This window comes from Gymnoscopelus braueri, assembly GCF_963280865.1.
Source record: "Gymnoscopelus braueri genome assembly, chromosome: 11".
Lineage (NCBI taxonomy): Eukaryota > Metazoa > Chordata > Actinopteri > Myctophiformes > Myctophidae > Gymnoscopelus > Gymnoscopelus braueri.
Genome location: NC_137613.1, coordinates 49050005 through 49070069, shown reverse-complemented (window position 1 = coordinate 49070069; position 20065 = coordinate 49050005). Strand labels below are relative to the sequence as shown.

The 20065-nt window shown below is 42.0% G+C and overlaps 1 protein-coding gene across 1 annotated transcript in view; it reads left to right on the top strand.

Moving 5' to 3' along the window:
- Positions 1 to 20065, top strand: part of LOC308094548 (receptor-type tyrosine-protein phosphatase U-like) — a 166384-nt gene that overhangs the window by 100964 nt on the left and 45355 nt on the right. Inside the window, exons 6-10 of the mRNA XM_080441272.1 lie at positions 5009 to 5180; positions 7647 to 7940; positions 12749 to 13069; positions 15739 to 15848; positions 18887 to 19088. Of these exons, the coding sequence (XP_080297398.1) occupies positions 5009 to 5180; positions 7647 to 7940; positions 12749 to 13069; positions 15739 to 15848; positions 18887 to 19088 (1099 nt within the window). The remainder of the gene's footprint in view (positions 1 to 5008; positions 5181 to 7646; positions 7941 to 12748; positions 13070 to 15738; positions 15849 to 18886; positions 19089 to 20065) is intronic.

The window sequence follows — 20065 nt, the reverse complement described above, 5'->3', positions numbered from 1 at the left end:
GAGTGTGAACGACCCAGTCAAATCTATTCAGCGTCTTAACGATGGTGGTTGAACAATTAAGCAAAACTTCAACAGGCGTTATTGGAGAGCTGCATTATAAATAGGCCTACTATAACTGGATATTCATAATCATTTGAAGTAATTCTGTGCATGTGATTAATGTGGATCTATATGGACAGTTGTGTATAGATGCCTAGCTCCACAGGTAAAACCAGAAGCATCAGGCCCTAATTGATAGCCTAATTTGTTTTATGTAGGCAACAGTGTAGTTGTAGTCACTGTAGTTGATAATTAAAAGGGCAGAGTGACAAAAGTTTTAAACTACTGGTTACCAAATATTCAACTTTCTTCAATCTGACCAGGATTCAATGGGTTTCCCACATGTAAGATGAGAACACTATCCATTCTGCTACCACTACTACAGATACACTGTGCATTTAGCAAGACTGACTACACTACAGCAATGTTCTAATCGATGTGGAAAGCAAAACATTGGACATATCAGTTTTAAATGTCATGTTGTATTTGATGGGGAGGGTTAGGGGTGTCAAGAATTTCACAATACGATACATGTTGGGCATGATATCGATATGATATATTATTAATGTTCTTTTCTCATGTATCATCAACATTGGCCATCATCTTATAAATAACGTTATAAAGCAAGTTAGAAACAATTACAAAGTGCTTTGTACACACAAATAAATACATTTGTGCAAGCTTAATGGAGAAGTGAAGTTCTCACTAACTATAAACCCATTGTTTCAGAGGACAGATAGACACTAATATAACAAATATAATATAATATAAGACTGCATAACTTTAATTCCACAAACATCATATTTTTGTCATCTGGACTTTACCAACCAAGTGCAGCCTAGTTATTTCCAACAGCTAAAAAAAATCTATAATACCAGATACAGTATAATACAATCTTAGATTAGATGTAGGCCTATTTGAGAGTGCAGATGCATGTCACATTAACGAGCGTCAACGAGCATCAGCTGACACACAACACCTCCCCTCTGCAGTGCTTTAAACTGAAAGTGACTGACTGGAGTCTGTTTCATTTCTCTCCAAAATACCTTGAATATGATGGAGGACATGATTAATAATTACTATAATTATGATAAGCTTTACATTTCATATCATACAGTAAAAACTCCTAACTTTCACCGGCAAAAAAAAAGAAAGTGTTTTTTTTTTATTAAAAAAACAATTAAAAAAATATTACGATACAGTATGACATCATGACAATACCTATCATCACATTTTAATACCACGATAGGCTATATCGTGACACAATATATCGTGACACTTCTAGGCGGGGAGGGTTACTCTTTTTTTTGTAATCACTTGGGGAGGGTCATTGATTTTTTTTTTTTGTCAAAGGGAGGGTCATGGCATTTTAGATCAGGGCACATACATTTCCTCCATGCCCCCCCTTATGTAAATTTCGACTGGTCCCTAAGTACATTTTGATACCAAAACTTTTGTACTTTTACTCATTACTTTTACCAGAGTACTTCTACATTGCAGTTTTGTTACTTTTATTTAAGTAAAAAAACTTGAGTACTTTTACCACCACTGGGTAAGACTGCTGAAACAGAGCCCATCTTACTGGAGGTGAGAGCTGCAGTCTGATGTTATGATACGTAGGCCTGCCACAATTAATACATAAACGCTTGATCGGCTTGAAGGTAATCGCAATTATTTTTGCAATCATTAGAATCATTTCCATTCATCTGTATAAAAACAGATGGATGAAATGAACAGAAATGTCATATTTACATCATTATTTCCATGTTGTTCACACTCTTTTAGCCACTGATAGATAGATAAATAGACAGACAGATAGATAGATAGATACTTTATTAATCCCAGAGGGGAAATTCAGATATCCCATAGCTCATACAGGCAAGGTTAGTTAAAAACACATCTCAAAAAGAGGGGGGGGGGGGGGCACAGGTTAAAACTTTGAGAAGACAAATATAAAAGATATATTATGAATAAGCATAAAAAAAACCTGGTGTCCCTGTTATGGGCATTTAGGGCCATGCAACGCGGTTGTAAGCTTGTAGACTGGCTGTTTTCCAGATTATTATTATTACGTATCTGGCATGTTTTGGCCATAGCACATTGTTTATTTTGATTATTGGTTGCGGTCGTTGTCAGTCATTTCCTTGTATTTATTATTGTTATTTGTCATATCTGCCCTGTGCAATTTCTGTTTAGAAAGCCTAAAAGGCAAACAGAAACGTAATATTTATTCACATGTTCCAATGCTCACTGCCGAAAACGCATTTAAATGACTGGTCTATCTGTCAATGAAAAATCTCAATTATTTGTATAACAATAATCGTCGACTAGATTGTGATGATGGTGACAGCTTTAAAGTAATACTAGGTAACGTTTTCAACAAAACTAAAGTTAAATTGTATATCTTTTGCGAGTGGCAAAAGTTTCACAACACCCACTCCGTGAATTTCACCCCCGGAAGCCTTTTATTTATATATTTTCTATTGAAAGTGGACTGGGGGGACTTTCCCGGGGAAATGACGTTCCTGGCCAACGTCATGACGTCGTGGCCGACGTCCCCAGGAACTACCGCAACGGTTTCCTGTTTGGCCAGGAACTACCGCGCTATAACAAAAAGGAACCTCACGCTGATGTTAAGATAATGTAGGATTGGAAGATCGAAAAAAAACAGAAAAAGAAAGCACAGCTCATGGTAACTAATGCTCCACTGGCTAAGAGAAACGATCCGTAGATAGTATAAAACAATTAAAAGATCGCTTTTTGAAACGCTTCCGGCTTCCGGTGAAAACGAATGGAATTCTGGGTAATCGAGGATTACGGAAATTGTATGCAGTGACGGTAGTGACCAGCAGAGGTTGCTAAAAATCGTTATTTGGGATTCTGCATTGTATAACTTTAATGACACGTTACAGCACTTCAGTGGAATGAGTGCTGTTGTTCTGCACCTCAATTATTGTCCAAAAGTTAAGATTTGTTTTTGTCTTCTCGTGGCTGTGCTCGTGTGCTCACCATGAAATGAGATGAGATATTTTTCCATTTGTATTTTTCTTTTGTAGTGTCGACTGTGCGCGGGGCTACCAAACTCCTACAGTCATCTCTCTCAAGCACAACGTTTAAATATTTAAAATTCTCATTCTAGATGCACATAAACATAGGTGTGCCTCCGTTTGTTATTTGATGGCATGCTACGGCGCATTTGATTTAGCCTATTCTGTGACAGAAATTAACAACGTACCTCGCTGCCTGCCATCCCAAAACCTGCTCCAACTCGCCACTTCTCTCATTAGGAGTAGAAACAACAGAAAATAGAGATTTATCACAACCCGTTATTTCCTTCTGTTTCTCCATTTGTTGTGTTGGGGGGTCTGTTTGATCGTTGATGCTGTGTGGTGTGAGTTTGCTAATTGCCGCTCTCTCTCTTTGATCTACCTGGCACCATAGAAGTTCTCTCTGGACCCGCCTGGATCGGTTCTGCTCAACTCCTGCCTCCGTTTAGGAAGTCTAAAACAAAGTATTTGCATAATGCTTCCTTCTCATTTAGTATCATATTCTCCTCCAGGGAGTTTAGGCCTCAAACGCAGCATTATTTATGTTGCCAGAACAGCGTGATATTTATTTAGTTTGGACGGGCTGTATAAGCTTGCTATAGTTTCAGGGTTAAAGATTTGTTTTCAGCGTGTTAGCTCACACATTCTGCTCTGCACAGCCGTCCAATGCAGCCTGAAGGGGGGCCAAAACCACACAAGCCTTATAAAGCATTTAAAACGTCCTTACCCTGTAATGCTGGATGTAATTCAGATGCAGCAGCCCTGAGCCGTCTAATACATACACAATGGATGAATGCCCTGGAGAACTGGCTCAATGCAGGCCGGAATGCTATGAATGCAAACTACATTGGTGTAAGGAAATATATAATATATCACGTTAAAGGAAAGAAAATGCCTTATTGAGGCTCCCACAAAAGAGGAGGCCGTTGCACAATCAAATAGAAAGGGAAGCTAAACTTTAAAACCGGCAATAATCTCCACCTCAAGCCTTATGCACAATTTCGTATTTTCTAAAACGTGTCACGTGCTTTTCAAACTTTTCCTGCCCTCCCCTGCTAAACTGATTCAAACATTCAGATGTCAAACCCAATTACTTTTGAGGAACGGGTAGCGAGCGACAGCTTACATAATATCCCGCTTCTGCTCTGTGTGAGCGAGCATCGCAGAGCCCACACCTTCAGCAGCTCGTCGCGAAGCGCTGCCGGCCTTCTGATTTTCCCCCGTTCCGCTAGTTGAATCCGATTGCCGGTTCGCCGACACATTAGCATGGAGAGATGAGGAGCTGTCAGCTCACACCTTCTGTTAAGACACAACACACATCACCGTGTCACACTCGCCTCTTGTCGCCCCAGCCTCGACAAGCCGACATCCAGAATCAGAATCACTGGCTCACAGATGTAAAGAAGTGTTTTTCGCGTAAGCTCCGAGATTTTTGTTGTTGTCCAGGAAAGGAGAAGTAGAAAAAGGAGGGGGTGGGAGGTGGGGGAAGGGGTCAGGGAGAGCCGGTGGGAAAAATCGAACAATAAATAAGCATGTCAAAGAGAACATAAAAAAAAAAGATCAAGATACAGTATATACACACATATACGCATCGCATAGTTCATAGTTCAACTCCCACACACACACACACCCTCTTTCAAACCACTTTCCTCCATGTTAGTTTTCCGCCTCACATGCCACTGCACACTTACAATCGCTGGAATGGACTTTTCCCGCCGCTCAGGTAAACACAATCACCTGCCTGATCTACGGGTCATCTGGCTTTTGCTCACGGCTGTCTTCCCTCTGTGTGTTGTGTCTTTGTGTGTGTGTGACAAGTGGTGTAGCACTGTGGGTTTTTTATCTTTGTGTCTGTGACTGCAGTGTAATGGTTTGTGTTGTGTCTTTGTGTGTGTGTGTGTGTGTGTGTGTGTGTGTGATAGCGGCGTAACGGCGTGCTGCTGGACACGGCCTCGCTCTCCAGGCTGAGCCACAAGAGGCTGATGGCGACGTTCCAGGTGGAAGCGCAGCGCGGCGAGCAGGACCTGTACCGCTGCGTCACTCTGTCCTCCCGCGGAGCCGCCGTCTCCAACTTCGGCGAGCTCATCGTCAGAGGTAAAGCTGTGGGAGATGGGAACGCATCTGTGTAATTTTTTAGATTTCTTTGGCTATTCAAAAAAACTAGCAGATATACTGTTCTATGTGTGCTTTAGTTTTCACTAGAGCTACAGGGGCACGAGCGAGCACACTGGCGTGCACACACACACACACACACACCGTTGTGATACATAGAGTACACTCGCCCGCCTACGCAACTGCCTGCCGGATACCCGTATAGGATCATGTAACGCATCTATGCAAATGAGCTTGCAGGCGGCACCTGCCAACTTGTCTCATCAAATGGCCCCAGGATGCTCCGCCTCCAACATTTCTCTCGTGGGAAAAGCATCCAAATGTTCTCGCTCAAGGCACATGCACCCACGGACACACGTACGATGCATAAGCTCCCTCTCACGTAGAGTAAATAAAAGTCATTATGATTGCATGGCATATGCATTCTTCTGTGTTAACTGACCATTAAACCTGTTCCATCCACCCACACACACTTTGCCATTTTCCTTGGAACTCCCTCAGTCAGTCAGTCAGTCAGTCAGTCAGTCCTATCAATACATTATCTACAGTATGTCCTATAGGGCATAGCAGTGGCAGCCATTTTCTGGTTCCACTTCAAAATACCCAATGCATTTTTCCCATTGACATTTCCAAAAATATTTATATCAATTAATTTAAGCCTAGAATTAAGCCATCCAGGGTCCTGGTGAATCATGACCATAAAACGTTTGATTCTGTGAAAAATTTTTTTTGAAAACGGCAAAACAAAGGGTATTTATTAAATATAGTATATCATATAATTAAATATAAAATAAAATAAAATCACAGAATTTTTTTTTTATGGTCATGATTCACCAGGACCCTGGATGGCTTGATTCTAGGCTTGACATGACTTTTTCATGTCAAGAACCCCCATAATGATACGGACCCCCATCTCAAATATTTTGTTCCAGGGACCCCCAGAAGCAAAGATTTGAGTTACAAATGTTCACTTAAAAAAATATATTTATTCAAAGATTTGCACACATTTTCAATTTTTTTTTCTAAAATAGCAGATCTACAATCTCATGGCGCGGCACTCTGTGCCGCGCTATGAGCTTGTTGATCTGCTACTTTTGAATAGCTCAAAGTATAAAACGCTAAAGTGGTTAAAATTATTGTGATGCCATATTAACACATTTTGCTGGGGACCCCCTGGAACCCCCCCAAGGACCCCTGGGGGTCCCCGGACCCCACTTTGACAACCAATGCTATAGTCAATACATTATCTACGTTGTCTATGAAGGCAAATATGTTGTAAATGCTGTACTGCATGTTTGCGGTGTGTCCTCCAGCAGCATGTGTAGGCAGCAGCTGTTTACATGGGTTGGCTCAGGCAACACGCATGCTCTGCAAGTCTAGAATTACAAGGAAAAACATGTGTTTTCATTAATTCGATTTCCCTCTTCTGATAAGAGTCATATTATCCATCAGGGTTCTTTTATGCAAATCGTTCATGCAAATAAGCCGTTATTCAGCGTCGTTATGATGAAAATTAAGATTTGCCTCGTTCAAGGGCCTCTCACGGTCCCGATGATTAAAAGATTTTTATGATTCGATGCTCTAGCAGAGCAGAAATAATGATATTTTAAAAAGACATCGTAATCCTTGACTTTTTCTTTTGTTCACTGAACTCTTTTCCTTTCTTCTCACAATTTCTTATCTATCTACTGCACTTCATACTTTGGTTTTAAATTCCAAAAATGTATTTTTTTCCCTTTTCTTTTGTTCACAAGCCTAATGTAACCAGGGTTAGGGTGCTGACATTGTTATTGTGTTTAATTAAACTAGTGATTCTCAAACTTTTTAGTTTCAAGGAACCTGAGTTTGATAAGCATTAGGCTAAGGACCCTCAGTTGATAAAGTACTATCTCTGGGACCCTGATCTATGAACATTCTATTGTTGATTTGATCCGATATGGACTGTCATGTGGTCCAGAATTCCTTTACTGTCTATGAACTGTAAATCGGGGGTCTTCAACAGGGGGTCCGGGGACCCCTAGGGGGTCCTCAGAGATGCTACAGGGGGGCCATCAAATATTTGTGAGATAGATGGATTTTATTTTTATTTTTACAAACCACTTGAACCCTCGCATCCCTATTCTGGGGCGAACATTAGCCGAAAATAGCAGATCTCCAAGCTCACGACGCATCTGTGAGGCGTTGTGAGCTTGTAGATCGGCTATTTTTGGTGAAGAGGTTTGGTGTACAGGGAAAAAAGAGCAGACCAAGTACCGAGCCAAAGGTCAAGTTTACAAAGTATTTAGGGTCCCTGCTTCATCACTCTCTCAGCTAAGGGGTCCTTGGCCTGAAAAACGTTGAAGACCTGTTGTAGACCTGTTGTAAATTCTTCCATTCTTGTATGTGCAGTTGTTTTTATCTCTTCAGAAATGCATTGCATGTGACCCTTCCCTGTCTCTTCATCTGCAGTGCCCCCCACACCCATCGCCCCCCCTCAGCTCCTGCGGGCGGGGCCCACCTACCTGATCATCCAGCTCAACACCAACTCTATTGTGGGGGACGGGCCTGTCATTCGACGGGAGATCCAGTACAGAGCCAGCCAGTCACCTTGGACAGAAACCCATGGAGTGGGTTCACTCACCTACAAGGTGTGGCACCTGGAGCCGGACACGGAGTACCGTATCAGTGTTCTGCTGACCCGGCCCGGAGAGGGAGGCACAGGGGCACCCGGACCCCCCCTCATCAGCAGGACCAAGTGTGCAGGTGAGGGGTTCAACCACGGAGTCTGTAGACTCACAACGTCAGCCTCTAAATGCTTTGATCAGCTACACACTGAGGACAATCTCCCAGCTTCCATTGTTAAAACTGGGTTCAAACAATTGGAGAGTAAAAAATCTAAAGTCTTAAGAGCAGTCTTTCATATTGTGTCAGTGACATGATTGGTTTCCAAAGCAGTGGGTGTAGGTTTATAAGTGGCTGTCCTCTCCACTGTTTTAGCAGCTACCTTGCATTTAGAAATCCCCAGGGGCCAAATTAAAAACTTTTAATCCGTATTTGAGTAGAGCAGATTTGGATTTTCGGTAATGCAAAACAAAAACAGCATTGGGATCACTTTGATATCCGATCTGTGATCATAGTATTATCTCAGCAAACATTATGTCAATACGGAATATAAGTTTGATTAATCAAATAATATATTTATCACCGAACATCCAAATCGAATCCACTTGAATTGGGACAAAAAGTTTTGAACTCTTGGGCCCAGATGATTGGTACAGTAGGTACAGTTCTGACTGTCTGGTATCACAAGACTACAGTCGGTCACTGAGAAACTTAACCCCTTCACACAACAGCAGATGACTCTGATCTGATTCTCTGATAATGGGAGCTTGGTTTTCTTTATTTTATGTTTTTATCAACACCAATATGACTGATGGGGCCTGGTTCCTCTTAGCTGTGGACACAGTGTTGTACGTCTGCACGAAAGATCCCCCCCGTGCCGGTCTGTCAAGTACGTTGCATGACGTTCTTCTCACACTTTTTGATACACTGTCAACATCAACATAAAAAATAAATGTGGGGCAGCAACATTTTGTTTTTATGCACCACATATCTGGAGCAAATAGTGGATAAGAGTGGCACTCTTAGCCTATTATATAATAAGGAACCTCTTTGAAAATATTGGAACGAGTCCTTGGGGCCAAAAAGTTTTGGGACTCCTGCTGTCTGCAAATACCGGGTATAGACTAGTTTCCTTTCAAACGGAAGAAGACCTTCCTGTTTGCCACTGCCTTTGATTGAGTTACTTTTCTTTTTTCTTTCTCGTCTGCACTGTAATTGTATTGTATCTTTTGTTTTATGCATCCTAATGTGATTTTTCTTATTGTGTTTCCTTTGCTTGGTGTTCTGTGTAAAGCACATTGAATTACCTTGTTGTTGAAATGTGCTTGCCTTGCCTTGCCTGCCTTCCTCCAGCCACACAACTCCTGTCAACTGCCTTCACCCGGACGTGACACTCTGTCCCCCTGGGTGACAAGGCAACGCAATGCAGTCACTGTCTACCTTGTCTGGCACTGCTGATGTGTTTGCAATGGGAAATGTTTTCTATAGGAAAATATATATTTTTGTAGGAAAAGCCCAAGCCGTTGGTTTATCTGATAAGATACTGCACCATTTTAATCACTTTTTAGTTAGTTTTCAGTGCTGTTCGGTTGGCTGTTAATCTAAATGGCTGCTCCTGATTTTAATCATGGATATTACAGTATATAGCAGAAGTTGTAAAACAGAATACCACAACAAGTGGATGTCTTGGCATTCTTAATGTCCTCTGAAATCAAAATCGATGTTGCAGTGGTTTTAGTTTGTCGATGGGCGCAACAAATGATAAAAAATATATGTTTGTGTTGATATTCTCAAGGCAGTTTGTTATTTCCTGGAAAACAGAAAATAAATAGGATGACCTCATTCTACAGTTGGAGGCAAACCAAAAGAATCTGTCCAAAATATAAAACATTTTGGGGTGTCTGGTTTCTCAGCCTGTCACACTTTATTTTCCTCCCCAAGAAAACCTTGGCTTCCAGGTGGCTGGAATTCATGCATTTTAAAGTGGATGGTATATTTAACCAGCTCCAGACTTTGCCAAAAACAAATTTTCCGGTTGATTGCTTTTCCAACTATGGACATAATGCCATGAGATAATGTGTCTTTTCTTTACTTAGGAGAATTCCATTCCGACAGGGTCAGTCTTTGTAACCATACTTCAAGGGTAAGAAATGTTAAATGGTACATTTACAGTATACAGCGACTTTATCCAAAGTGCTTCATACCTTCACACACATATTCACACACCGACGACAGAGGAAACCATGAAACCAACATGCTCATCAGACACAGTTAGGGGTTCAGTGTTTTGTTCAAGGACACTAACCCAAAGGGAGCCGGGTATTGAACCAGGAACCTTCCGATTCCCAAGCGGCCGCTCCTGAGCCACTGCCAGTATGTCATAATGTCAATGACAGTTTGACAGGCCGAGCTGAGGCTTCCTTCCCTCCTCTCAATAGTTTTTGATCCCAACCACCCTACAGGATGCACATATTCTACACGCTTTTTAACATCACAAGCAATCGTAGCTTCAGATGTGACAGCAGTAATTAGACCTCTACACATCACATTTGATCTCTGGTTCATTATAGGAACAAAGGGTGTTTATTATAGGAATAAAAGCAAGGCACAATCCAACAACAAGGCGATACAAAGTGCTTTACACAAAACATTAAGCACATTAACACAGAGTGCAAAAGATTATAAAAGGACCTTTGAATACAATTTAAAAAAGTTAATAAGGAAAAAAAAAAGAATACGCTAAAATAGAACACAAAAAATACGAGATTAACGTTGCAGTGCACCATAAGAAATGAATCAAAAACCTCTTTAACAGGCAGCAGCAGTGGTGTAAAGTAACTAGGTACATTTATTCAAGTACTGTACTTAAGTACAATTTTGAGGTACTTTTACTTTACTGGAGTATTTCCAATTGTCTATACTTTTACTTCTACTCCACTACATCTCAGAGGCAAATATTGTACTTTTACTCCACTACAATTATTTGAAAACTATAGTTACTAGTTACTTTGTCGATATACATTATTACATTATAAAACATACATTAACCACTTTAGCCCTATTTTATACATAGGCTATTTGAAAATAGCCGATCTACAAGCTCAGAACGCGTCGCATCGCGACGCGTTGTGAGCTTGTAGATCGGCTATTTTCAAGCCATTTTGATACCCATACTTTTGTACTTTTGCTCAAGCAAACTTTGAATTCCGGACTTGTACATGTAACAGAGTACTTCTACATTGCAGTATTGATACTTTTACTTAAGTAAAACATTTGAGTACTTTTTCCACCACTGGGCAGCAGCAAACAGAAAAGTCACGCAGAAAAGACAGAACAGAGACATGAAATTTGGTTGCTGGGTTTGTTCAAGATGTGGTGCATAAAAGGTGAAAGCTAATTCTTCACATTTTAGTGCAGACCTGTCCCAGACGACCTGAGTGGTCTGGATGGTATACCATTCAATACTTTATAAACCTACATTATTACTTTGAAGTCTTGTTATTTGACAGACAGGGAGCCAGTGTAAAGATCTATGAACTGGAGTGATATGGCCCACTTCCTTGGTATTAATGAGGACTCGAGCAGCAGCGTTCTGAATCAACTGCAGTCGTCTTGATAAATTTTTTAGGGAGACCTGTGAAGACACCGTTACAGAGGTCGAGTCTGCTGAAGATGCTGGGAAATCCTGCTGGGACAAAAGTATTGAATCCTTGATAAGATATATTCTTACGGTGATAGTGGACTGACCTCGTAATTGTGTTAATTTGGCTGTTGAAATTCAGTCCATGACTACACCATGTTTTCTGGCTTGGGGTGTGTTTTTTAACATTAACATTACAGATTGAAGTAAGGAAGGAAGAATGATTCGGCTTCAGTTTCGGTTTTGATTTCATGAAGAAAATTCTGGCACATTCAATCATTGATTCGTTCAGTGCTTTTCCCATAGTGTGAATAAAGTGAGGAAGATGGAACTGTTAATAATTCAACCTAGCCTGTTGTACCGTTGGCCCTGCTTCTTCAACATGTTGTCTCCAACAAAACAAACTTAGCACCATCACACACACCATGCTGCCTCTAAAATCATCTGGTTTCACACACCAGACCGGCACACAAATAGCGCTCACACGTCGTGACCACGAACCCTAGCGATTCTGGGCATGTCTTGATTTGGTGAACATTCAGCAAAAATAAGCGGACATTCTACAGAAAATAGCAGATATTATAGATGGACTATTTTTCCGACTGATGTACAACATGGTATCTAGGGATCAAGTGTTTAAAATGGAGGAGAGTTCACTTCAGCTGGAGATGTGTCCCGTCTGCCATTGTAGCGTTGAACAAACTGCCTAGCTGACAATGTTGTGTGCTGGGCTGTATGAATATATTCATGGAGACTCTTATGTATTGTCTTTATCTGCACAGTATGCTGCTGTGTTTATACGTGTGTGTGTTTCTGTGTTGAACTGGCTGTGAAAACAAATGTCCCTCTGGGACGAACACGTCTACATCTAAATGTAATGCTTTGTTTCTAATGCTGTCTGGAAACGGCTTCCATTTCACCTGTACAGTCCCAACAAAAAAAACGTTCTGCTATCGATGCACAATGAAGTACTGTTTATAGAATTCAAGCGGTTAGAATGGAGGAGAGTTCACTTCAGCAGTAGTTTTGTCCAACTGCCATTGTTGCGTTGAACAAACTGCCTGGCTGATGACAATGTCTTTATATGCACAGTATGCGTCTGTGTTTTATGTGGTGTATGTCTGTATTGAACTGGCTGGGGAAAGTCTGACAAAAAAGTACCAGGTAATTTTGCCCAATGGAAAACCAAAAAAGGAGAGTGGAATCAAGTTGAGTTGAGCTGGTACCATGCAGTTGACTCTTTTCTCATCATCGTTGTGTGATTGGATGACATTTTAAATGTAACCCTTTATCTCTGTGTCTCCACCAGAACCCATGCGGGCCTTGCGGGGCCTGACAGCCACAGAGATCGAGCCCCGACAGCTGGCCTTGCAGTGGGAGCCCCTGGGCTACAACCTGACCCGCTGCCACACCTACTCGCTGTTCCTGTGCTACCGCTACTCCACGCCAACAGGGGGCGGCGGCGGGAACAACGCCACGGTCAGAGAGTGCCTGTCGGTGGAGGGCAACACGTCTCGCTTCACTCTGAGAGACCTGCCGCCCTTCCGCTCCGTCCACGTCCGCCTGGCGCTGGCCAACCTCGAGGGCAAAAAGGAGAGCCGAGAGGTCACCTTCCAGACGGAGGAAGACAGTGAGTGTTCAACCTGCATCAAGAACACATGGGTCTGTGGAGTTTGCATGTTCTCCCCGTGTCTCCTAGGGTAGTTAATACCCTCACAAAAACATGTAGTAATCCTGGTCGCTATACCGCCTCCCCCATGACAGCCGGGCGCCTGATGGAGGGGAAGGGAACTGGTTGGAATAACGTTTTCCTTCCACGCGCTACGTCCTACCGGGGAAACTCCCCCTGTCAGGTGACAAGAAGGTCATTTGGCTCTCATGCATTGAAGGAAGCATGAGCTCGGCCCTGGCCTCCCTAGGCTGTGGGGGACTGGTGTAGCGCTGGTGTAGGGCTGGTGTAGCGCCCAGGATCATCACTTAGGAAATTGGCACCGGGTGAAAAAAATGGGTTACAAAAATCACGGGATAAAAAAAAAAAAAATACATAGGTGGCTCAATGAAGTTATTTGGCCACTTACTTTTACTACAACCTTTGTCCTAATGAGGAAAAGTGGGAATGCGTTTATTTATTTTCATTCTTTTTCTTTCAATTTCCTTTTGCCCCCCAATTTAGTCGTTATGTTAATTGCCCCATGCGTATAGTCCAACTCTTAATGTTGGTCTATGGAAGTTGTCTCTTCCGATAACCCATGATACACATGAAGTCGGCAGCTGCTACTTTTCGCCTGACAGTGAGGAGTTTCGCAGGTAACATGTAACGTGTGTGGAGGAACCCGCGATCCCTCCCAGTTCTGTTCCCTGCTGAACAGGTGCCCCAACCAACCTTTAAGAGTTGCTAATGCAGGGACAGAGATCGTCCTTCCCTGCCGGCTTACCATAGGCGAACACGGCCAATTTTGTTCGTTGGAGCGCCTGGCCAAGCCGGACGCACCGCGGAGCGATCGAACCTCTGTCTCCACGGTGGTGCCACCCAGACGCCCCAGACGGATGCATTTATTTCTGTGTTGAACAGAGGATATCTGTTTTAGGAAACTACTTTAGAGCCACTTAGGGATGCTGTTAGTCTGCTGTGCTTTCTCACATAATTGTGCAATGTGTACACGAAATACTGCCTTCTGGTGGTCTTTTACCACACACACACACACACACACACACACACAAATATTGACTCATAAAATAAGCTGGATCAGCATAACTAAACAGAAGATCAGCCGTTTAAACGGAGCCAAGAGAAAAGTAAAGCCATGGCCACCAGCAAAATGATAAAAGATATTTTGCTTATCTTTGTGTTAATATTTTCCTGTGTACATCTGCAGATTACACACATTATAATTCAAATTCCCCCAGACGAACAGAAGGTCAGATGTGTATTCTTGTGTAGAATAAACAACACGTTGCTCACTAATGGAATGACACTTGGTGACATGTATTGGGGACGTAGTGAACATTATGATGATTGTGATGAATTTGGCGACATTGGACGGCGGCCATCCTCATAACGCACAGCTGTCCCATAGGTTTACAGTTCCTGCTGAGAACGTAATGTACTTTCACAGTCAGTTGAACAGCACAACACTGCTGAAACTGCCGTACAGCGGAAGAGATACGGAGAAAAGCGAGAGCGCTCTTAATTACAGTATCTGCACCTGCACATTGCTGTCTTTCAGGCGAGAGGAACCAAAACACTGAAGGGTTTTACTCCACCGCCTGCAGCGATAAATGCAGCAGGGTATCAAATTAATTGTATTTGCTCTGACTGGTTCAGAACTGACAAGTTAACACACAAATGGAATGTGTCATAAAAGGAAGTCGACTTGACCCTCCCCCCACACACCCACCATTTCAGGATCTTTCTGCCGCACATGATACGTTTTTCCTTTGAACAGATCTGACAGTTCTCCAGTCCCTCTGCCAGTACAGGAACCACTGTCAGACTTGGAGATAACAGTAATTGAAACCCAGCTGGTGAAAGTTTCCCCTGTGTCTATTTCGTGTTTGGCTCCACAGTCAAACATGGCTGCAATGATTTGTGCTGCACAGGGAGCAGATTTGACTGCCAATGATCCACGGAGGCAACGGGATTTGTCTCAAGTGTCCTCTGCCTGCCTCACAGAGACACGACACAAGGCTTTTTCTGAGGTTTATTTTTTTGTCTATGTGCAAGGAACAGTTATGCAATTACACAGTTTCACGCACACACACACAAAGCCAGAGGGAGAAAGCGATTTATTGGAATTTTCCTTTCCGTCTTTTATGAACATTACTCTTTTTAATGGGAGTTTCCTTCCATGCTGTTTGGAGCATGCATTTCATGGAGGCAAAAATACCGGCATAATTTTTCTCAGGATATAAAACAAAAGTCTTGTTTGTGGCCGTTTTGGCTCAGTTCCCTGTTTTTTCTTCAGTCAGCATGGCGCTAAAGAAGAAAAATGGCGTGTCATCCTCCAAGACTTGGTGCTCTGTTATCAGACACTGGAGGGAAGCCTGCAGCGCTGGCACACACAATCCCAATTCATGCAGCGGGCCGATAGCGGGCCTGTCTGCACGCCCCTTCATCACTTCCCTTCCTAAAATGTATCGCTGTTTCCCCTTTCATCTTCTCCCGTTCCTCTCTTGGTTCACCTCCTTTCCTCTCTGTCCAATGTGTTTTCATCCTCTGGCCAACAGGCACACGATAATGTTGAGTCCACGGTTGCCGTTTGTTACTGAGAACGCTTTTTTGTTTATTTCTCTCTGTAGTTCCTGGTGGCATCGCTCCAGAATCGCTGACCTTCACCCCATTGGACGATATGATCTTCCTCAAGTGGGAGGAGCCTGTGGAGCCAAATGGCCTCATCTCACAGTATGAGGTATGCTACACAGCATCTGACCGGAGTTTAGTCTCGCTAAAAACCAGTGGTGGAAAAAGTACTCAAATGTTTTACTTCAGTAAAAGTATCAATTCTGCAATATAGAAATACTCTGTTACAAGTAAAAGTCCGGAATGTACTTAAAGCAGTGTATATCAACCCTGGCAAACGTCCCAATTTTGGGCCGGGGCTACTGCTGAGGTGTGCCGCGCCGTTTGAAGGAGGTTTGAAAAAAAAAGAAAATCTTTTTTTAAACAATAATAAAAATCAACATTAGCAGCCCCTCACCCTATTCTGTTGTAGCCGACCACAGAAAGTTGCCTTTGTTTTCAAGTGGGGCTCATTTGCATTCGGCCGAATTGTTAATGAGTGGCCATTAAAAACCAGTTTAGCCGTCAAACCGGTTCTGGCCCGGTTCTGGCCCGGTCAACGTTAGACTCCACCAAACGCCACTGATTGTGAGCCTGTAGATCGGCTATTTTCAAATGGCCGAAATGTATATACTGTAGGGCTGAAGTGGCTAATGTATGTTTTGTAATGATAATCAAAATAAACAAAGTAACTAGTAACTAAAGTTTCCAAATAATTGTAGCCGAGTAAAAGTATAATATTTGCGTCTGAGATGTAGTGGAGTAGAAGTAAAAGCAATGAAAATTTGAAATACTCCAGTGAAGTAAAAGTACCTCAAAATTGTAATTAAGAACAGTACTTGAGTACATGTACTTTACACCACTGCTAATAACCTCCCACAGTGATTCCAAAAACACTATGATGCGTAATTCTTTCACCTACCTAAACCATTTCAGTTAGAGGATGGATGCTGCTTCGCAAATATCTATTTTATAGCAGCCAGCGATACACAGGAGTCCTGACAATTGAATATAAGGATCCTTCTTCACAGTTCATAAGATTTATACATTCTTATGGTAATGAAATGTAACCCTAGGCTCCAGGCTGTAATTACATGGAGGACAAGCATTATTATTTTGCCTAAGAAATGCCTCCACAAGGGGGCAACTTTAAATGTTTCTAATTGATTATTGATGGCCTCATATCACGCACAGCTTGGGCTGCATAAGAGGAAATATATTAGAACACATTGTAGTTTAAAGTTCTCAACTGAAGCGTTGTTTGTGGACAGTGCATGGGGGTGGGGTGGATATAGTATGTGTGTGTGGCTGTGAAAGACACACACACATTCAAAGATGACAAGAGAGAAGGAGACTTGGTTTGGATGAAATGACAGGTAGAACAATCAGGCTGTGACAAACAGGACTTGAACTGAAAACGCGTGACTGCAGAAATCCACCAACACCTCACCAGCTTGTTCACTGTTTTTTGTAGCTTTTCCCAGTATAACATTGATGCCAATGTTGTTCTCATCGTCACATTTGGCACATGCTGTGGCCCATGTTTAGCCACAGCAGTGCGTTGGAGTACTGCTCCATGCCCACAGCTATGCCCGCAACTATGCTATGTGTTGAGGCTGTTGTTATATCCGTTGATTTAGAAACTGTTTTCAGCTTAAAGTTTTAATTAAAAAAATGTTTATACAAAGACCAGGGAAGCGGAACAGAAATCTAAAAGATGAGTAGGAAAAATCCATAATCTTCTCTGTGAAGTGTGGCCAATTATTCAGTAAGGTGAGGATGGTTATTTAACCGGTTAGCTTACAGTACGTCGGCACAAGATTTATTGGATCCACACTGATAAGCAGCGTCCAGTGGTGTAAAGTAACTAAGTACATTTACTCAAGTACTGTACTTAAGTACAACTTTTAGTTATTTTTAGTTTACTGGAGTATTTCCAATTTTCAATACTTTTACTTCTACTCCACTACATCTCTGAGGAAAATATTGTACTTTTACTTCACTACAATTATTTGAAAACTTTAGTTGCTAGTTACTTCTTTTTTTACTAAACATACATTAACCACTTAAGCTCTCTATATATTTTGGCTATTTGGAAATAGCAGATCTACAAGCTCACAATGTGTCGCGATGCAACGCATTGTGAGCTTGTAGATCTGCTATTTTCAAAATATTTTTAGACGTTACAAAACTTGAAATGGGACGTTCTACATAATGAGTACTTTCTACTTTTGCACAGTACATTTTGATACCAATACTTTTGTACTTTTACTCAAGTCAATTTTGTATTCCGGACTTTTACTTGAAATGGGGTGTTTCTTCATTGCAGTATTGATACTTTTACTTAACTCTTTCACTGCCAAGAGTATTTTCATAAAGTACTCCCCCAGTGCCAGCAATTTGCGTTTTTTTTTATTTTTTAATTTTTTAATTTTTCATTCAAATAAATGATCTGATTGGGGTTTTAAACCCATAATACAGTTCTACCAGTAGAGAGCAACAAATCGACACATTGATGATCTCGCTGGCTCACTCGCCCCCTCCCAAACAGGCTCACGTCATATCCGGTCATAACCGGATGTTGACATTTCTGACAATCGTTGATCGGGCTAAATTACGATGTGATACACGACTACGATGACTGATCGTCACCCAGACCAAAGAGAGTAGACGTGGACCTCTCCGTTCGCTTTTTATACCGTGTGAAAAACCGTGACTTTCCCTATTCTGGCCGAAAATTATCGCGGGAAAAAAATTAGAACCGGAAACGGAATCTGCGTCATGAAACCGGAACCCAATGAGTCTGAAGGAGTCAGGAAGCGAAAGTGATCATGAAAAATAAACAGTATAGCGCAGTATAGTAAAAACTCGGGATTTCTCGTGCTGGCACTGAGGGTACTCGGGGAAAAACTCGGGATATCTCGGGGCGTGGCACTGAGAGAGTTAAGTACAAAATGTGAGTACTTTTTCCACCACTGGCAGCATCTCACTCGTTGTGGCCCTAAAAGATGAATTTACAAAAGCCTGTTCTCATAACAACAGTAAACGGGTATTAAATCCTCCCTGTGTTAACATTCCTCTCAGCTCTGTATCAAACTGCCATGGCAACAAAGAAACGACACATAAAGGCTTTAATCCCGCGGGTGTGTTTTTGTTTCCTGTTGTCAGATCTCCTACCAGAGCATCGAGTCGTCTGACCCGAGCATCAACGTGCCGGGGCCCAGACGAACCGTCTCCAAGCTGAGGAACGAGACCTACCACATGTTCTCAGGCCTGCACCCAGGAACCACCTACCTGGTGTCTGTCCGCGCCCGCACCGCCAAGGGCTTCGGCCAGACGGCCCTCACCGAGATCACCACCAACATTTCTGGTGAGCTGCTTTGCTTGATAAGCGGACCTGGTCTGTATATCAAGCTGACACTTGCTGTTACAGAGCAAGGAGGAGAATATTTAACCCATTCAATCCGGGAAGGCATCTGTGTCATTTTAGATTTCTTTGGCTTTTCAAAAATAGCAGATATACAAGCTCATATTTTTTTTAAGCGAACATTTGTAACTCAAATCTTTGCTTCTGGGGATTCCACAAATGTCCTCTAAATCCTAACAGTTTTCTGAAACACTTCTGTTGCTCTAATATCAGTGGTGCTCAAACTTTTTCATGTCAAGGACCCTCAAAATGATATGTATTTGGCCGCGGACCCCAATTTCGCGATCCAAAGATTTACTGCTCCATTCACTTCCCTTCCCTGTGTTTTACTATGTATTTTTGAGTGAAGCATGCTATTTTCTAAGGCAGACAACAAATATCAACGAGGCCGCGATGACCTCGTTGACATTTGTGAAACCACACAGTGAAACCCTCAGTGATTAGCAACCATCAGGGGATCAATCATACTGGAGATAAATATTCTGTGACTACTTGAAAAGGTAAGAGAATCGCAAAATCCTGGCAGTGGGACCACACTGCCAGAAATAAGTCTGGCACTGAATGAGTTTATGGATTAAGGAAGTCTTCGGAGGTGGTCATTCATTCATTCATTTAATTCGTTCATTCCATCTACAGTACTTTACAGATCCAACTCTGGCAATTTGTGGTTTGATCTTGAGGTCTCAATTTGTTTTCCATCAGTTTCACAGCATGAGGGACCAATTTATCTAAACTGAAGTTTGCTGGTAAAAAAGAAAGAAAATAAATAGATTGTGTTTCACTCTCATTGAAAAACATTTGGCTTTGCAGTTTGGATACTTTTCATATTCTACATCTTTCCATAGTTTAAACGACTGTCTTCATTCAAGGAAACAACAGCAGGCACAAATTGGAGTAAACGGTAAATGTTTGGCTTGGTT